Raw genomic sequence first — 21,762 nt, 5'->3', positions numbered from 1 at the left:
TATTTTCGTGCGAGTATAAGTTCCTTTGTAAATATATTGAATAGAGGCATGGAGCTTCATTTTCTGCTACAAAAAAAACAAAAAAACTAATTGTCAGTGTCATTTTCTCCAAAAGTAATAAAATATTTTGATACAAAAGACAATCTGTATGAGTCAGATGAGTCTGTGTGTGTGTGTGTGTGTGTGTGTGTGCGTGTGTGTGTGTGTGTGTGTGTGTGTGTGTGTGTGTGTGTGCTTGCGTGCGTGTGTGTGGGTGTGTGCGTGTGTGCGTGTGTGTGTATGAATGCGGTAGTGCGCGGGTGTGTGTGTGTGTGAGTGGGTGATATGTTTTTGATTAAGTTTATATGTCAACAACCGAAGGATTGCTTGTGTGCCAATATCTGTATCTGCGCAATTTGTTCATCCGTCTGTTCAATATAAGGTCGGAAACTTCATTGCAACCCGATACAAGAGTACTTATAATTATTACAATTAAACGAAACTTGACTACCTCAGACTCAGATATTTGTGCCAATGCATCATTGCTATACATACCACAACAGGTTTAATTAAAAATACACGGATTTTGTATGGCAGAATTATGATGACATAATGCTGTGCATTTTATTTCGTTTTTGATACACACAAACACACACAAAAACAAACACACACACACACACACACACACACACCAAGGGCGGATCTAGGGGGGGTTACACGGGTTACGTAACCCCCCCCACCCCCCCACCCCCCAAAGAAGAGGTAATTTATTGGCTCAGGATGCACCAGATAGCTCTATTTTGCTTCTTTGGATAAACAATTTTCCGGGGGGGCATGCCCCCGGACCCCCCTAGAGGCTTAGGCGCCTTCGGCGCCGTCAACTTGTATCTTCGCAGTCATTTTGTAACCCCCCCTCCAAAGTGAATTGATCCGCCCTTGCACACACACACACACACATACACACACACAGACGGAAGTTCATTTTTGAGTCACTTGAGAAAAAGTGACTCTATGTAATCGGTCAGTGTTAGTCTGTCCGGCCGGCCGTTGGACTTTTCTCGGAAACTATCAAAGCGATCGGGCTCATATTTTGTTTAGTCGTGACCTCCAATGACCTCTACACTTTAACGATGGTTTCGTTGACCTTTGACCTTTTTCAAGGTCACAGGTCAGCGTCAAAGGAAAAATTAGACATTTTATATCTTTGACAGGAAACTATCAAAGCGATCGGGCTCATATTTTGTTTAGTCGTGACCTCCAATGACCTCTACACTTTAACGATGGTTTCGTTGACCTTTGACCTTTTTCAAGGTCACAGGTCAGCGTCAAAGGAAAAATTAGACATTTTATATCTTTGACAAAGTTCATCGGATGTGATTGAAACTTTCTAGGATTATTCTTTACATCAAAGTATTTACATCTGTAGCCTTTTACGAACGTTATCAGAAAAACAAGGGAGATAACTAGCCTTTTCTGTTCGGCAACACACAACTTAACGTTGGGCTTTTCTCGGAAACTATAAAAGTGACCGGGCTCAAATTTTATGTGAACGTGACTCATTGTGTTGTGAATAGCAATTTCTTCCTGTCCATCTGATGCCTCATATAATATTCAGAACTGCGAAAGTGACTCGATCGAGCGTTTGCTCTTCTTGTTTACTTGTTTGTCACGCATATAATGAGATCAGAGTTGAATTAATAGCCTCAAAGTATTATCGGAACCCATCCATGTTTAGAATGTGCCAATTACTATCCTCTACAAATGACCAAGTGGTAAGACAGTTAGCAACGTATATTTACAAAGCTATACGATTTCGCACTGATTCTCTGGAAAATGCACAGTTGCAAGATGCAGGTCCATAAGGTTGCTTCTTTTAAACATTGTTCGCTTGTATTATGTGTCACCAGTCTTGTTATGGGCCGGAGGCCTAACAAATAAAATGTCCGACTCCGACTCTCTCTCTCTCTCTCTCTCTCTCTCTCTCTCTCTCTCTCTCTCTCTCTCTCTCTCTCTCTCTCTCTCTCTCTCTCTCTGTCTCTCTCTCTCTCTCTCTCTCCTGTCTCGCTATATCTCTTTAAAGCTTTCTCAATCACCGATGGAGTATGCCCTTTCTTTGATTAGGAAGGATGAGGCCCATATCTTCCCATACATTGTTTTGTTGAATCATTGAATTGTTATATTATTATATTGATTTACTGATTATTGATTTAACAATGTTTTGATGCACTGGTGGTTTTGATCTTTTTTAAATTTTTTTTTTATTCTCTTTTTGTAGATTTTTTTAAATTTTTTTTTTACATGTATATGCTGTACATTACAGGACATCACCTAACCGAAAGGACAGAATCATATAACAGAAAAACACACTTGGACAATTACAACATACATGGGGTGGGAGGATGGAATGGGGAGGGGGGATGTTCAGTGGTTTGGTGGTCGCATTATCAAAAGGTTTTAAGAAAGAAAAAAACCTAAGGGTTACATCAAAACGTGCATATACAGGCGCCAATCCTTGTAGAATTTATCTACTGTATTATTCACAACTGCGTTATACTTTTCACAAATAAATCTTTGCTTAAAGTTTCTACTAAATGTCTGAAAATGAGGGGTCTTTTTGTTCATTTTGGAAATATATACATGGTGTTTGGCACAGATTAATAACACATCAAAAGCTTTATCGGTGACTACATTGTTCGCCACTCCAAGAAGAACCAGTTCTTTAGACAGTTTTAAATTGTCACAATGGGTGCAGTTCGCCTTTAGCCAATTTACAAATTCTATCCAAAAAGTCTGCACTTTATCACACTCCCAAAACATATGTAAAAGGGTTTCTTCATTTCTACCACAAAATGTACATTATGACGTGGTTTTGATCTTTGTATTCATTCATAGTTCATTGATTTACTTTTGTCTTTACTACCTGCTCACCAAAATCAACGCCATAATTATGATAAAGTAGTGGCGGGGGAAGAAGTTCACGTGTCCGAATTTGAGTCGGAGGTGGGGGGTGGGGGTGGAGAGCGAGCTTTGTATGTCACATCACGTGCTCTGAAATAGTTATATAGTGCATTACGCTAAGTAGCACCTACACGGCACACCTGTATACTGATCCGAAAAGGTCACAGTGTCACCCGGTATTTGTCCAATTACATATATTTAGAAGAGATAAGTAATCTGTTTTTCAGTAATGAGGCCCTTCGCAAAGTACACGTACAGCAAAATCCCCCCAAAAACTTACACAAGATAATCAACCCCGTTGAGGTGTACACACAAAGTGGAACTCCATTTTAAGACGCTCTGTTACAATTCTACAATTCCCTTCCGTAACAGCTTTCCTGTGTCATAACTTATGTAAATCTAAAGTTGTAAGACTCCCTCTCCTTTATAGAACCTTATTTTCTCTGACTTTATTTTACCACTGTTCACTGAAGACTGCGGTACCAAACGTAATATGTTAGTAAGGCTTTATGCCGTATACACATCCACTGAGAGATCCGCAAAACCTAGGGCCTGAGTGGCAGCCATGGTGTGTGCTAGTAACACCACCACTGAGAACCCAACAACACTTACACAAGGTAATCAAGCCTTTTGTTGAGTACACATACACTGAGAACCCAACAACACTTACACAAGGTAAGCAAGCCTTTTGTTGAGTACACATACACTGAGAACCCAACAACACGTATACAAGGTAAGCAAGCCTTTTGTTGAGTACACATACACTGAGAACCCAACAACACTTATACAAGGTAAGCAAGCCTTTTGTTGAGTACACATACACTGAGAACCCAACAACACTTATACAAGGTAAGCAAGCCTTTTGTTGAGTACACATACACTGAGAACCCAACAACACTTACACAAGGTAAGCAAGCCTTTTGTTGAGTATACCATACACTGAGAACCCAACAACAGTTACACAAGGTAATCAAGCCTTTTGTTGGGTACACATACAATGAAAACCCCACAACACTTACACAAGGTAATAAAGCCTTTTGTTGAGTACACACACACTGAGAACCCAACAACAGTTACACAAGGTAATCAAGCTTTTTGTTGAGTACACATACACTGAGAACCCAACAACACTTACACAAGGTAATCAAACCTTTTGTTGGGTACACATACACTGAGAACCCAACAACACTTACACAAGGTAAGCAAGCCTTTTGTTGAGTACACATACACTGAGAACCCAACAACAGTTACACAAGGTAATAAAGCCTTTTGTTGAGTATACATACACTGAGAACCCAACAACAGTTACACAAGGTAATAAAGCCTTTTGTTGAGTACACACACACTGAGAACCCAACAACAGTTACACAAGGTAATCAAGCTTTTTGTTGGGTACACGTACAATGAAAACCCCACAACACTTACACAATGTAATCAAGCTTTTCGCGATGTTCACATATACACCAGGTACCCGGAAACACCTATAATATTGCAGGTAAATAACGCCACCCAGGGGCGGAGCCGTTAAGCCCGAACGGGGAGGGGGGTGTTACAACCTGGAATCCAGGTCTGAAGCTAAAGCATTTTAAAGTTAGTATTAAAAAATGGCAATTTATCTTCACTGGTATCTGCTCCCGACATCATATATATAATAGTATGGTTAGAAGGAAGACATGTCGCATTGGATTGGCAGTTAAAACTGTACAAAAATAGTACTGATTAAACAATTACATATTCCCCCGGCTTTACAGCCAGAAACAAGAACAACATTCACAGACATATTTTTTTTTTACAGCCGAGGGGAGGGGGGAGGGGTTCCGGAACCCCTGTAACCACACCCCTAATCCGCCCCTGCCACCGCCTGTCAACAGGTCTTCAAAAGGCTGTTCAAACTACGCCGCAAGTGCTACCCGTTTGTGTTCTGATCAAAGTAGGTCACCCAAAGGGGGCGTTGACACGGGTTACGCCAAATGACTCCACAATCGTACCCCCTTGGGCATATTACCGCACTTTTGAGCTTATACCTACAATAGTAGCCGTCCACCACAACAAAATAGCTCGACCCTGACCATTGGGTAATAGCCCCACTGAAGCGAAACCGATTATGATTACTTCCAAAGTCCGGGTAGAGTGACATCACTTCGTACAACTCCGGGCAGAACTTTCGAAAACATCCGGGATAACTCGGCTAGACGGCGGTTACAACATTCTTACGAGGAACAAGGGGTGGCAACCCAACATGTTGACGGTTGAAAGTGTTTGTGGACCAATTCTAACAAGAAGAAAGGCTTACTGATTACCGAGATTCCCGTGTGAACATGTACCTTCGCAGTCAGTTTTTCGCCCGTTCTAGATGACTTGTGATAAACAACTATGCATCCGACTGCGATACAAGGACAGCAGGAGAAACATAAATACGAGTTGAACAATGAGAATCAGAGTGTAATTTTTACCTGGGCAGTTGTTAAAGTTACCTACTCTGGTTTGCAAATTCATCTACTATATAATACTGGTAGGATTTTCGGTGGTTTTTCGATTCCTGTGACCAAACCGCGCGGATTTGTGCCTTCTCCTTCGGTTGCTATGCCAACGTGACCCAGGAAATCGATTCCGCTAGGTCCCGACTTCCAATTTTGTCCACGAACAAAGTTTGAAGAGGTTTGTCTCGCAAATTTGAGCAGACAAAAGTGAACTTTGACCTGAACTTTGACATCGCGGCGAAAGAGATCTGTGATTGGTTCTTCTTCAACTTTCGGTTCGACTAAACACGCGACCGCACCTCAGACGAACCTAGCTGTGTGTTTTATTTCTCTACCCCAGACGAACCTAAAATAATAAGAAGATAGATAGATCTGTTTATCTGTTAATGGAACTCCAAAATATTCCATAGATTTGTTTACTAAATAGTTCGAAACATTATCACCTGATAAGTCGCCGTATAACCTTATAGGTTCCAGCGACTAAATATTTTCCCCCGGTGCAACCATAGACATGTACGTCATCATGATCTCCCCTTAATTTGACCGTTATTTTGGCTGTCTTAGTGAAATGGTAAGATATATCTCTATGCTTTTTACATGTAAGTGTTCGGAAAAAATACAGTTATAGCAGTTATGTACAAAAATAAGCAGCATATGCTCTTTTCGCCAAAGTAAAGTCCTTTTTTCTTCTGGTTTCTTATATGTGTCACAGCACACCGCAAGCTTTTAGGCGAATAGCAAGTGAGTGGTATATATATATCATCAATTTTATAGTAGGTAACGGTGTACATTACTTGCCATGTTCATGTCCATTATACGTTTTCCATATTACATATGTGTCATTTAATTGTGTGTTGCTTGATGCCATGTATGTATATGTGTGTGTGTGTACATGACTTTAAATAAGCATGGATGTGTGCACTCGATTGTGTGTGTGAACCATGTATATATTTTCTGTTGTCAATTACATTATGTTATACTATGCGTTTGAATCATTAAGTATTTTAGACGTCATACTTTTTTTCGTATCTTCACGATGGCTTTTTACCCGTTTAAATTTTAATGCTTCCAACTTTCAAAGCGCTGCACGGCTGGGAAGAGATGCGCACTTTTATCACTGTTGTTCATGTAGACGTAATCATGGATTCATGCAAACGTCATACCTGCTGTATTTTATTTTGTTTGTTTGTATAGTCGCGTGCGGTCGCGCAGTCTTTTTGGTCAGTTCCGATTACCTCCCATTGATGCGAAAACCTATATGACTGTTTTTTGTTATTTTTCTCTCTGTTAATTCACCAGTGGCTATGTAACATGTGTTATACCTTATAGGTTCCAGCGACTAAATATTTTTCCCCGGTGCAACCATAGACATGTACGTCATCATGATCTCCCCTTAATTTGACCGTTATTTTGGCTGTCTTAGTGAAATGGTAAGATATATCTCTATGTTTTTTACATGTAAGTGTTCGGAAAAAATACAGTTATAGCAGTTATGTACAAAAATAAGCAGCATATGCTCTTTTCGCCAAAGTAAAGTCCTTTTTTCTTCTGGTTTCTTATATGTGTCACAGCACACCGCAAGCTTTTAGGCGAATAGCAAGTGAGTGGTATATATATATCATCAATTTTATAGTAGGTAACGGTGTAAATTACTTGCCATGTTCATGTCCATTATACGTTTTCCATATTCCATATGTGTCATTTAATTGTGTGTTGCTTGATGCCATGTATGTATGTGTGTGTGTGTGTGTACATGACTTTAAATAAGCATGGATGGATGTGTGCACTCGATTGTGTGTGTGAACCATGTATATATTTTCTGTTGTCAATGTTGTCAATTACATATGTTATACTATGCGTTTGAATCATTAAGTATTTTAGACGTCATACTTTTTTTCGTATCTTCACGATGGCTTTTTACCCGTTTAAATTTTAATGCTTCCAACTTTCAAAGCGCTGCACGGCTGGGAAGAGATGCGCACTTTTATCACTGTTGTTCATGTAGACGTAATCATGGATTCATGCAAACGTCATACCTGCTGTATTTTATTTTGTTTGTTTGTATAGTCGCGTGCGGTCGCGCAGTCTTTTTGGTCAGTTCCGATTACCTCCCATTGATGCGAAAACCTATATGACTGTTTTTTGTTATTTTTCTCTCTGTTAATTCACCAGTGGCTATGTAACATGTGTTATACCTTATAGGTTCCAGCGACTAAATATTTTCCCCCGGTGCAACCATAGACATGTACGTCATCATGATCTCCCCTTAATTTGACCGTTATTTTGGCTGTCTTAGTGAAATGGTAAGATATATCTCTATGTTTTTTACATGTAAGTGTTCGGAAAAAATACAGTTATAGCAGTTATGTACAAAAATAAGCAGCATATGCTCTTTTCGCCAAAGTAAAGTCCTTTTTTCTTCTGGTTTCTTATATGTGTCACAGCACACCGCAAGCTTTTAGGCGAATAGCAAGTGAGTGGTATATATATATCATCAATTTTATAGTAGGTAACGGTGTAAATTACTTGCCATGGTCATGTCCATTATACGTTTTCCATATTCCATATGTGTCATTTAATTGTGTGTTGCTTGATGCCATGTATGTATGTATGTGTGTGTGTGTGTACATGACTTTAAATAAGCATGGATGGATGTGTGCACTCGATTGTGTGTGTGAACCATGTATATATTTTCTGTTGTCAATGTTGTCAATTACATATGTTATACTATGCGTTTGAATCATTAAGTATTTTAGACGTCATACTTTTTTTCGTATCTTCACGATGGCTTTTTACCCGTTTAAATTTTAATGCTTCCAACTTTCAAAGCGCTGCACGGCTGGGAAGAGATGCGCACTTTTATCACTGTTGTTCATGTAGACGTAATCATGGATTCATGCAAACGTCATACCTGCTGTATTTTATTTTGTTTGTTTGTATAGTCGCGTGCGGTCGCGCAGTCTTTTTGGTCAGTTCCGATTACCTCCCATTGATGCGAAAACCTATATGACTGTTTTTTGTTATTTTTCTCTCTGTTAATTCACCAGTGGCTATGTAACATGTGTTACAGAATTGCACCGGTGTAAGGGTTAACATTTTATTTTTCACCAAGAGAATATAATTCATTATATGCGGGATAATGTGCGGGGGGGGGGGGGGGGGGGGAGGGGTGCAAACAACATTTTCACAAGCACATAACCAACAAAATGACATCGCATGCGCAGCACACAAAGTGCGTAGCACGGGTACCACTAGTGCAAAAATAATGCGTGCACAAACGCACTTTTTGACACGAGAATACCTTGAACAATAAAAACAGAGAAGCATTTACATATCCGGCTTTTTGTAAAAGTTGAGGCGGCACTGTCACACCCTCATTTTTCAATCAAATTGATTGAAATTTTGGCCAAGCAATCTTCGACAAAGGCCGGACTTCGGTATTGCATTTCAGTTTGGTGGCTTAAAAATTAATTAATGACTTTGGTCATTAAAAATCTGAAAATTGTAAACAAATTACTTTTTTTATAAAACGATCCAAATTTACGTTCATCTTATTCTTCATCATTTTCTGATTCCAAAACCATATAAATATGTTATATTTGGATTAAAAACAAGCTCTGAAAATTAAAAATATAAAAATTATGATCAAAATTAAATGTTCGAAATCAATTTAAAAACACTTTCATCTTATTCCTTGTCGGTTCCTGATTCCAAAAACATATAGGTATGATATGTTTGGATTAAAAACACGCTCAGAAAGTTAAAACGAAGAGAGGTACAGAAAAGCGTGCTATCCTTCTCAGCGCAACTACTACCCCGCTCTTCTTGTCAATTTCACTGCCTTTGCCATGAGCGGTGGACTGACGATGCTACGAGTATACGGTCTTGCTGAAAAATTGCATTGCGTTCAGTTTCATTCTGTGAGTTCGACAGCTACTTGACTAAATGTTGTATTTTCGCCTTACGCGACTTGTTTTATTTGTGTTGTTGTTAGCAGTCGTGTAAGATTTTTCTTTTTGAATTAAATTCAAGTTAGAGTGAATTTACCTTGCTATTATTTGAATGCATGTCATTACAAATGACATCAGGCTCACATTGACACAAGACTCTCTCTCTCTCTCTCTCTCTCCCTCTCTCTCTCTCGCTCTCTCTCTCGCTCTCTCTCTCTCTCTCTCTCTCTCTCTCTCTCTTGTTGCCCGTGTGTCCGAGCATTTCAATCACAAAGTGCCAATCCACTCCCTTGCACCACCCCCCCCCCCCCACACTCTGAGATTGTCTTTTTTTTGTTGTTGTCTAAGATTGTTTATTTTTTGTCAACTTTCAATCTCGGCAACAACTTGTGTGTTAAATTTATTCAGTGTGATTGTCATGGTAGTGCCAGTTTGTGACCTCTGCAGACATTGTCTTTAAGGTTAACCATATCAGAATACGATTAACCATTTTATTGAATCTTTTTTATCTCCAACTTTATGTTCTTAGACTGTCAGAATGGTATGGCTACATTCTGCTGTGTTGTCTGCTTACAGTAACTCACACACACTAATTTACTTTCATAATCACTCATGCCTGAGGATTTATGCTTGATTATTGAATCTTTTCTCGTTGTGTGATGGTTTTTTTAAAAGTTACTGCTGTCATGAAAAGTGTGCCTGTGAACTTGATTTTGGGGAGATTCTACAGTTATTCACTGCTGTTGTCAAAGACATATGACCATAACACTTTTCTGGTTAAGTTTTGCTCATGGCTGTTCAAAACTTGTTAAATTCAATGTTTTGAATTGTGACGAGGTTGAAGTGGCTTTGATTTACTTTGTTGTGTTTCTGGTCTTTTCATTTTTGTAATACTTGATTTTTGTCTGAAAGGCTGGGATTTTTGTGGGCATGTTAATGTCTGGTACCTATATTTCCATACTTGTGTTACTGCAGCAGATTTTTAGATTTGTGAGTGTAAATGGACTGTATGACCTGCCAAGAGATCTTAATTTATGGAACCATTGGTTTGAGATTGTTCATCCTTAATGTATCTTTTCTTTCACCAATTTTAACTGCGGATAGAGAAAGTGTCTGTCATTTTCTAATTTCATTTTTGTTGTTAGCAGTCGTGCAAGAATTGTGTTTTTGAATTAAGTTCAAGTTAGCGGGAATTTACCTTGCTATCATTTGAATGCATGTCATTACAAATGACATCAGGCTCTCATTGACACAAAACTCTCTCTCTCTCTCTCTCTCTCTCTCTCTCTCTCTCTCTCTCTCTCTCTCTCTCTCTCTCTCTCTCTCTCTCTCTCTCTCTCTCTTGTTGCCCGTGTGTCCGAGCATTTCAATCACAAAGTGCCATTCCACTCCCTTGCACCACCCCCCCCCCCTCACCCCCTACGCGCGAAAAAAATGAACTACTCTGAGATTGTCTTTTTTGTTGTTGTCTAAGATTGTTTAATTTTTTTTATCAACTTTCAATCTCGGCAACAACTTGTGTGTTAAATTTATTCAGTGTGATTGTCATGGTAGTGCCAGTTTGTGACCTCTGCAGACATTGTCTTTAAGGTTAACCATATCAGAATACGATTAACCATTTTATTGAATCTTTTTTATCTCCAACTTTATGTTCTTAGACTGTCAGAATGGTATGGCTACATTCTGCTGTGTTGTCTGCTTACAGTTATACACACACACACACACACACACACACACACACACACACACACACACACACACACACACACACACACACACACACTAATTTACTTTCATAATCACTCATGCCTGTGGATATATGCTTGATTATTGAATCTTTTCTCGTTGTGTGATGGTTTTTTAAAAGTTACTGCTGTCATGAAAAGTGTGCCTGTGAACTTGATTTTGGGGAGATTCTACAGTTATTCACTGCTGTTGTCAAAGACATATGACCATAACACTTTTCTGGTTAAGTTTTGCTCATGGCTGTTCAAAACTTGTTAAATTCAATGTTTTGAAATGTGACGAGGTTGAAGTGGCTTTGATTTTCTTTGTTGTTTTGTGTTTGTGGTCTTTTCATTTTTGTAATACTTGATTTTTGTCTGAAAGGATGGGATTTGTGTGGGCATGTTAATGTTGGTATACATACGTCCAGTACCTATATTTCCATACTTGTGTTACTGCTGCAGATTTTTAGATTTGTGAGTGTAAATGGACTGTATGACCTGCCAAGATATCTTAATCTATGGAACCATTGGTTTGAGATTGTTCATCCTTATATGAAGGTCTGATTAGCCTTTGCTTATTGATATTAATAATAGATGTTTGGAAATAACTCCTTCGGGTTTGTTGGTGTTGTGGACGGGTTACCCTTTCTTGCAAAAGCTCTGACAAACAAAGGATTGACCAATCACGAGCGAGTGGGCTGTCAGAAACCGGTGGAACGAAACAGGTGTTGCCGACAGACCACCAACTAGTGACTGGTCAATCCTTTGTTTGTCAGAGCTTTTGCACGAAAAGGTCACTCTCCCACAACCTATACAAACCCGACAAAGCACACCAGTGAGACAGAAGGTGTTGCATTTTGTGTAGCATTTAAAGAGGATGGATGCTCCTCCACCCACATGAAAACCTAAACATATTTGTGATTATGTGAGGGGATGTCCATGTGACAGTCATCTTGAGAAATAATTAATCTTTTGTTTAACCAATTTAACTGCAGATGTATGTCCCTTTCTACTTTTATTTTGGTTTTTATTGTTGCTGGCCATTGTCTGCGATGCCGTTAAGGCATATGATAGTCGCCTTAAGAAATAATGTATCTTTTGTTTCACCAATTTTAACTGCGGATAGAGAAAGTGACTGTCCCTTTCTAATTGTATTGTTGTTGTTGTTAGCAGTCGTGCAAGAATGTTGTGTTACTGTAGCAGTTGTAAGATTTGTGTGTGTAAATGGACTGTATGACCTGCCATGATAATCTATGGAACCATTGGTTTAAGATTGTATATGTCTTTTGTTTCACCAATCTAACTGCAGATGTCTGTTCCTTTCTACTTTTACTTTGGTTATTATAGTTGCTGGCCATTCTCTGTGGTGCCGTTCTTGAGGCATTTGATAGTCGCCTTGAAAAATAATGTATCTTTCGTTTCATCAATTTAATTGCGGATAGAGAAAGTGTCTGTACCTTTCTAATTTTATTTGTAGTTATTTCTGTTGTTGTTAATATTCGTGCAAGAACTTTGTTTCTGTTTTTTAATAAAGTTTAAGTTAGCGTGAATTGAATTTACCTTGCTTTCCGTTGAATGCATGTCATTACAAATGGAATATCTCTCTCTTGAACAGAGGCACATTGAAAGCATCTCGATTAAAGTGCTGGCAGATAAAAGCAATTGCCCGGGTGCATGTGCATATCAAGAGAAACAGACACAAAATAAATAACCCCAAAACGCAAACTTAGTAGTTTTCGAGTGTGCCTCTTCAAACAAAACGAAAGAAAAAGAACAAGTCTTAACATGGTTTTTGGTGTAAGAACACTGTATATCAGAAAACATGGCATACACAAGCATCACAATGCATGCACCATCTCAGATTTGCTATGCACAAGAAAGGCAACGAATTATTAGGATAAGATATTCAGGGAGATTCAAGTCAGGTTTGTTAAGGTAAAAGAAACGGGAATTAAGGCATTTTAATGTGGACCGGTGTAGGTTTCAAAACTCGGTGCACATTGTTGAATGCAGAATGTTTGAGTGGTCAGCAGAACGTTACGTATGTATGTCTTGTGTTTGAATGTAATACACGTGTGGGTGGTCAGCAGAAAGTTACACATGTGGTCATCAGAGAGGTTTTGCAATTCTGGCGGGAAATGAAAGTCTTCAGAAATATGTATGTCTTGTGTTTGAATGTAAAAAACTTGCGTGTGTACACGCAAGCGCAAGACCAATTGCGCACGGAAAAGATTCTGTCATCCATGTCAGAGTTCGGTGGGTTATAGAAACACCCAGCATGCCTCCCCGAAATCGGCGAATGCTGCCTGAATGGCGGGGTAAAAACGGTCATACACGTACCGTCCACTCGTGCTAAAAACATGAGTGAACGTGGGAGTCTAAGCCCATGAACGAAGAAAAAGAAGAAGAAGAATCTGTGTGGTCACCAGAACGTTTTACACATGTGGTCAGCATAGTGTACGTACAGTTTTATTTTGGTTTTGTTAAGTTACCGCAATTTCCAAAACATAATTAGGTTAATTAATGATAGAGAAGTGCAATGATGGTTTTCTTTTTCATCTAGCATTACAAATAAAAGAGTCGCCAGAATGGAGGTGAAAAGTTTGCGTCTCCAGATCAACCAAAACACAAGGATGTGAGTGTGTGTGTGTGTGTGTGTGTGTGTGTGTGTGTGTGTGTGTGTGTGTGTGTGTTTGTGGAGGTCTGATAGTGTGTGGCTTTGGAAAAGAAAAAAACAACTTGACTCTGAGGCACACCATTGTCTTATGAATGTACTACGCGGAAACCCAACATTAAATACATGTAACTGAAGAAGCCACTTTAAAGCCGTTTTCTTGAGAACTTAACATCACACAGTCCAAGAGACATTCACTTAGCTGTGATGTTGACATTTTGCTCACATGTAAGGAACAACTAATTGCATTATATGTGTAAATGGGACGGTTCCATTTTCAAGATTCAAGCAAAGAGAGAGGTCAGGATTTTGTTTTTACAATGATTTTGTTCTATTTTATTACCTGCTGAGTTACTCAACGATGTCGTCAATCATAACTAAATCATCACACATTTATATAGCTACTAAACTGTATACAATATACACGGTCAGTAGCTTACTAAACTTGAGTATTTTCAATATTTAGAACAGACCCGGTTCAACAGACATGTATCACACATTCGATATTAACACGTGTGGCCAACCATACATTTACATATTTAATATAAGCGCAGTGGATTGTTGGATATTGCTTCAAATCATCGGAGACAAGTGGAGTCTGCAGCTGCGATTGGAAACACGCAGCTTACCTTTGTTTGTGTGCAGTACCTGTTGTCGATACACCGCGTTTGTCCTGAACATGTCTGTCCGAATTCATTTCGCTGTATTCTTGGTGTCATTGGCCATACTAGGTAAGTTTTTGGTTATTGTTAACATTTAGTACTACCTTATCATATTTTGATATTCCAAAGTAGATTTCAAATATCGATGACTTCAGTTCTCAATGGTTAGTAAGCTAGAACTGTTTGATTCTGAAAACAAGAGTTTATTCTGTGATGATAAATACTTTGTTGTTGTTGCAAGTTTTACATATACTTTTATCATGTTTTATTTTATTTTATCGGTTGATCCTCTTTAGGCTTTCCGGCATCTTTTTCGTGCTTTTTGTTTTCATATTTTCTGTCATACTTTGTTTTGTTTTGTTGTGCTTGAATATATGTTATCTAATTAGAAGATCATCATTATGTTCTTTTAGGTCTTCGTCTGTTTCTTCTTCGTAGTTGTCTTGTATTTTTTTTTTTTTTTTTTTTGCTGCTTGTACGTTTGTCTGTCTGTGTGTTCTGTGAGTTTATTTTGCGTGGTGCTCTTTATGTTCTTCTCGGGAAAGCGAATCATTTGTTAACCGTCAGCATATTAGAAATAACGGGTTTATCACAGGCCACTTGGGACCAACATTATACCCGAAGCAATATTCTACGAACAAGATGCCGCCATTTTGGCTTTGTCAGTTACTGAGAATATTCCAACAATCGTAAAGTATATGTTATTGAAAAATGATAAGTGTCAATACTTAGAATAACTCACATTCGTATTTGTAATTAACAAGTTACGCTTTGAGTTTTGTTTAATGTCATAAGCAAGAAGGGTCCTGGCCTGACCACTATGACATGTATCAGATCATCTAATCATCGTCCTGGTCGATCAAATTACTTTCTAAAATAATAATGAAGGCTAAGGCTGTTGATGATAAGGTTCAGATGATGTAGGTGTATATTTCAAATTAGTTCCTAAAATGGTAATTAATGCTTTTGTTGAAAATGTTCATATGGTGTAGGTGTATATATCAAATTAGTTCCTAAAATGGTAATTAATGCTTTTGTTGAACATGTTCATATGGTGTAGGTGTATATGTCAAATTAGTTCCAAAAATGGTAATTAATGCTTTTGTTGAAAATGTTCATATGGTGTAGGTGTATATGTCAAATTAGTTCCTAAAATGGTAATGAATGCTGTTGTTGAAAATGTTCAGATGGTGTAGGTGTATATGTCAAATTGGTTTCTAAAATGGTAATGAATGCTGTTGTTGAAAATGTTCAGATGGTGTAGGTGTTTTTGTCAAATTGGTTCCTAAATTGGGAATTCATGCTGTTGATGATCAGGTTCACATGGTGTAGGAGTATAAGTCAAATTCTAAATTACTACGCGCCTTAGCTGTTAATTACGAGTCTTTTTTTTGTTAACGCAGTAGCTGATATTGATTCCGTGCGTGGTAATTGCGCTTTGTAAGTATGATTAACGTTGTGTTATGTTCAGCCAAGCAAACCAGTAGCAGTGAGAAGGAGGTATTAATTTAACAGATTCAACTGCTGTTGGCACACCAGAGAGGCTAGGCTATACTTACTTATCTATAGATTACTCCTTCGTGCGTTTTTGTTTGTTCGATCACTCGTCTGGTCGTTTCTTCTTCTGATCCTTCGTTCGGTTGTCCTCCTTGTTTGTTCTTCATTTGTTCGATCTTCTGTTTGGCAGTTAGTTAGTTAATGATTTATTATGTTAGTCAATTGGTTGGCTAGTCAATTAGTTAGTTATAGTCAGTGAGATAGGTAAAGAGAAAGTTTGGACGTTTGCTATGTGGGTAAGTAAGTAAGTAATTATAGATCTATACGTAATTGATAAGTTAGCAAGTTCTTCATTATGACAGTTATTCAGTTTGTTTGTATGACTGATGAGCCGTGAGGCTTACACCTGTGTTATTGCTAGACTATCTTCTGTATGCCTTTAATAATAATATACTCATCCTCACTTAAAACTCATTTTTTTTATAAATGTGTGCATTAACGTGGGAAAAGAAAGAACCAACCAACCATCCATCTCGCCAACCAACCATCCATCTCGCCAACCAACCATCCATCTGGGTGGCCGAGTGGTATCGCACTTGCGCTCGGAATCGAGAGGTTGCATGTTCGACCCTGGGTCAGGCCGCTATTTCTCCCCCCTTTCCTAACCAGATGGTGGGTTCAAGTGCTAGTCTTTCGGATGAGACCAAAAAACCGAGGTCCCTTCGTGTACACTATATTGGGGTGTGCACGTTAAAGATCCAACGATTGACAAAAGGGTCTTTCCTGGCAAAATGTATAGGCATAGATAAAAATGTCCATCAAATACCCGTGTGACTTGGAATAAAGGCCACGAAAGGTGAACATTCGCCTAACAGGCTTGAGGTTTGCTGGTCGATGTGAACGCGTGATATATTGTGTAAAAATTCCATCTCACACGGCATAAAGCGCTTTGAACTCCGGATAAGGCGCTATATAAATAAAGAGAATAAAATAAAAATAAAGAAAGAAAGAAACACAACAAGGTTAATTTCTTTTGTTTCAAATTCCCGCATAGATTCCACGTGTTAATCATTGTCATAATATTAAGAGAAATGAATGCATGTTATGACTAATTCACGCGGACATTCTCACCTGTTCATTGCGTATCATCCACATAACGATACACGCATTTGCTTATCTGCTTGCTCCCAGTGAAATCTTCTTCTTCAGCGTTCCAGAAATTCTGGTGACGTGTGAGCTCGTTTGCCCATTTGGGTTCCCCACACGTTACTCTGAGAGCATAGTCAGCTTCACTCCGCTTTCGTTGGGTAGGCATGCTGGGTATTTTTGTGTTTCCATAACCCACCGAACTCCGACATGGATTACAGGATCTTTTCCGTGCGCACTTGGTCTTGTGCTTGCACGTAGGCCTACACACGAAGGGGGTTAAGTCACTAAAAGGTCTGCAAATAAGTTGACCTGGGAGATCGGAAACATCTCCAGGCGGCAGCGACCGGGATTCGAACTCACGACCTTCCGATTAGGAGGCCGACGTCTTACTACTGCGCCACTTTGCCCGTCGAGTGCAATCAAGTTGACCATGTTGTGCTCTGACGTCGATCAGAAATAATTAAAGGGATACCTTCCTTCCGAATAAACCCTCTTGTAAATGAGTTATTTTCCAGAGCTGGGTATCATTTTGTGACATGCATATTCAGTCATCACAATGAATACAATGATGGCAACCAGAACGCATTCTCTTTATGTTTCTCATCAATAGTCCTGGTAGATATTGATACAAACAGTCACCAAAAAACATAGTGTACATTTGTGGCTTCTTTTGTGTAGTTAAATCCATGTCACATCCTCTGGTTTCCATATTACGCGAGTGATGCATTTTGAAATGCGTGTAATATACTGAAATAGACACTCAAAATGTGCAAGTAGTTATAATTCTCTCTCTGCAGGCATCCTTGTGGCACCAGTATTTATTAAGGAAATCAATTTGTTTGGTTAAAACGTCTCAGTTTGGGAAAGAAATATCACTCGCGTACCATAGTTTTCACTGGTACACAGCTTCGGAGAATAACCACACTCAATATTAATCCATCTGGGCGTTTACGTTAGATAACACACAAAAAAAACATCACTCCACTTGGCTGAGTATGAGTTGTTGGTTGAATTGATTTCTTATTGAAACCGATGTCAACCACCAAACAGAGTCAACCAAAAAGTTCCAATCTCCACAGGCAGCAGACAGGCTGTACATCTGTTGGTATTTGCTCGAGTGGAAGGATGCTCTTACGACAGGGAACATGCACGGTCAGATTGGTGGTTTAGACCATGGTATGCACGGGATGGGCTAGCTAGTGTCTTAATAATTGAACACAGAATGTATCTCGTATCAATGCCGTAGCACACACACACACACACACGACACAATGGCATGACTGCATTTGGTGAGAGCATACATGTACGCTTTTCATTTTTGTGAGCAATCTTCTGGGTTGTCGCAAAGCTTTTCCCAGTCCATTCTGCAATGTTGTCTGTCCATATTTTCTTCGGAATTCAAGATGTATCCACATTTTCCGCGTTGTATTATGTGGACGACAGTCACAATGAAGAGATGGAAGGCATGCTTTCAGTTATCTTGCAATGTTACTATGCAGATGTGAATCACACATACTTTTACTTATGTTTGTGCAGGCGTGACAAGCCGCAGTATTGTGCAGAAAAGAAGCACGGACGATGATCCTGTAGTGACAAACGACGGCGATTTAACACCGGACAACGATGTTGAAGTCGACGACGATGTACCAACTGACGACGGCGCGGTATCCGACGGCGATGTGCAAGGAGATGACAGCAATGGCACATCTGAGGATGCTGATGATGACAACGACGATGCGTCCGACGACGACAATACGTCTGACGACGACGTGGACTCTGACAACGTTGTACAATTAAGTGTTGTTGACGCCGACGATGGCGGCGACGACCCACCTGCCGATGACCCACCAGAAAACGATGACTCTCCCGACGTCGATGACAACGACGGGGTCTCTGACAACGACAGAGACTCTGACGACGGAGCTCAGTCAGGGGTACGGTCGGGCGACAATGTCGCATCCAGTGATACCAATTCCTCTGATGACGACAACGACAGCAACGATGACGACGATGAATCGTCGGACAACGATGACCAGTCGGACAACGAATCGGTTTCCGACGACGGTGTACAGTTAGATGTTGTGTCGGACGACAATGTTGCAACCGACAATGTCAATCCCTCTGATGACGACGACAACGACAGCAACGATGACGACGATGAATCGTCGGACAACGATGACCAGTCTGACAACGAATCGGTTTCCGACGACGGTGTACAGTTAGATGTTGTGTCGGACGACAATGTTGCAACCGACAATGTCAATCCCACTGATGACGACGACAACGACAGCAACGATGACGACGATGAATCATCGGACAACGATGACCAGTCGGACAACAATACAGTTTCCGACGACGGTGTACAGTTAGATGTTCTATCCAACGACGTTGTGCAATCTAACGATGATAATCCTTCTGATGACGACGACAACGAGAGCAACGATGATGACGATGACCAGTCTGACAACGAATCAGTTTCAGACGACGGCGTACAGTTAGATGTTCGGTCCGACAATGATGCGTTAGATGACGTCATCCAGGACGAGTCTGCCATCGACGTACCAGTCGACGATGCTACTGACGACGGAGACGAATCTGCCGACGATTACGACAACGATGATGACGACGACGGCGACGACGAAGAAGAAGAAGAAGAAGAAGAAGAAGAAGAAGAAGAAGAAGAAGAAGAAGAAGAAGAAGAAGAAGAAGAAGAAGAAGAAGAAGAAGAAGAAGAAGAAGAAGAAGAAGAAGAAGAAGAAAAAGATGATTAGGCAGACAGTTCGGGCGACGACTTTGTCGTTTAATTAACAGAAGAAAAAAAACCACCACAAGAGCAGGGTTCCTCGACAAAAATAAACTTCAGGTGTAAGCAATTGTTTTTCTAAATCGTTGAAAGTTCCTGAAATAGAGACAGTATTTAATAGGACAAAATAAAGGTACGTGAAGATAATCGTTCTTTCAAAAACAGAAATATAGGTTATGTTGTCACGTAAGTGCATTACACGTGTTGTTTGTGAGTTGTTCTTTGCTACTGGTCACAAGTGGGGGTCAGCTCACACGGACGCATTTTTCAATACAGTCTAGGGGAGAAACTGGTCACAAAGCACCCAGTACATGCCAGAGAGATAGGAGAATCGGCACAATCAAAGAAAATACCAAAATCATTCAATAGATATGGAAATATTAAGATTTACTGTGAAAATGCCAGCAAAAATGGCGTCCAAAAACGGGAACGCACACTTGGTGCGTCTTTGAAGACTTACCTCCCGTTCTGTGTTGTTGATAATAGTCGTGTTTGTGCTGTTGTTGTTGAAATAGTATCTAATAAAACTGATGCAGTTCTTGAAATGTTGCAAATTATTGTTGTCTTTGTGAAATGCGAGAGTGTTCTGAGGCGTAATCTGCATACGGCTGATGTCCCACATAGGGTACCCCACTTCGATCAGCGTATCACTCCAAATGAGCTTCATAGCAGAAAAGCAGATACACTACCAACACACTGCATAACAGATCTACAAGTCTGAGCCAGAATCATTGAAATTTACTTTCTGTATAAAATATTGCAATCAAATTTGTTCACGATGTCCCACAAATAACGCAGGTTACCCTCGCCTTCGATTCAAAGTAACTCCAATCTGACTTAATTACAATCGAAACGCAGATGACGAACTGATTCACCACAAATTTGTGGTATTTTACACACAAATTTCAACTGTGTTGTTTCGCGATAAACAGCCATAAACAAACAAATGTGGCGCCGTCACGTCGCCTTGGAAGGAATAACGCAGGTGACCAAGGCTTGTTTCCGATACCTGTCTGATTAAAATCATCGTTTTTTCACGAATGACGGCTCTTTGGCAGATCTGGTGAGTTGGAAACTGTCTATGAATGTTTCATTTAATGTCAAATGCGTACATTCTTGTCGATATTGTTACCTTTGGGCTCATAAATTAAGTCAATCGTCGTGTTGTCCGAAAGTGACTTTTGTCAGCATAGAACTTACTGTGCTTTGATCATTGACTGAGAAGAATCTTCCGATGACACTAGTTCATTTCACTACGCGACTGCAGATCTGCAAGGAAACTTATGGCAGGGGAAATAAGCTTAACTGAAGACGAATAAGCGGAGTAACTGTTCTTCAACGGATTGCTCTTACACTGATCTAAATATTTAGATCTTGTCGTCTGCTAGTCTGCTAGTAAGTAGTCTTCGGTCGTGTGAAAGTCACATCTATTTCGACTGTGTGCATCGATCCGTGTAGTGAAATGTTGATCTTTGATGATTTGGCAACATAACTTCGCTAAATGTGCTTCGAGTGTATCTCCCCGTTAACCGCATTTGAAAACGTCTTTTAACAAGACCATGTTTCGACAGCGCAGACGGGGAGGATCCTCGATAGCTCACAGGGTATATAATGTTTTCCGCCGTTTTTTGAAGAATCCTTTCAAATTTGCTATTCCAAAAGTACCTTATGACACGACTCGAGTGGCAAAGAACATTCTCTGCAATTCCTGTCTCAGTCCGTGCAGCCGTTTCGGGTCCTATCGTCATCATACAAACATACACACAGACACACAAGAACCAGCTTTAAAAGTTAGATTATGTAGGAACCATGTGAACCAGTGATTTTTTCTTATGTACAACAGATACTACAGTATTTCTGCTTTATGAAAAGCAATATTTCAA

General features: G+C 39.7%; 1 protein-coding gene across 1 annotated transcript; it reads left to right on the top strand.

Annotated features, from left to right (window-relative positions):
* Nucleotides 1-14,349: 14,349 nt before the first annotated feature.
* Nucleotides 14,350-20,033, top strand: LOC138981242 (clumping factor A-like). The gene is made up of 2 exons (XM_070354081.1): nucleotides 14,350-14,499; nucleotides 18,613-20,033. The coding sequence occupies exons 1-2, from the start codon at nucleotides 14,448-14,450 to the stop codon at nucleotides 19,845-19,847; spliced, it is 1,287 nt and encodes a 428-aa protein (XP_070210182.1). The 5' UTR covers nucleotides 14,350-14,447; the 3' UTR covers nucleotides 19,848-20,033.
* Nucleotides 20,034-21,762: the final 1,729 nt, after the last annotated feature.

Source organism: Littorina saxatilis, linkage group LG12 (genome assembly GCF_037325665.1).
Source record: "Littorina saxatilis isolate snail1 linkage group LG12, US_GU_Lsax_2.0, whole genome shotgun sequence".
Lineage (NCBI taxonomy): Eukaryota > Metazoa > Mollusca > Gastropoda > Littorinimorpha > Littorinidae > Littorina > Littorina saxatilis.
The sequence above is the reverse complement of the archived record's forward strand: the minus strand, read 5'-3'. Positions and strand labels throughout refer to the sequence as shown.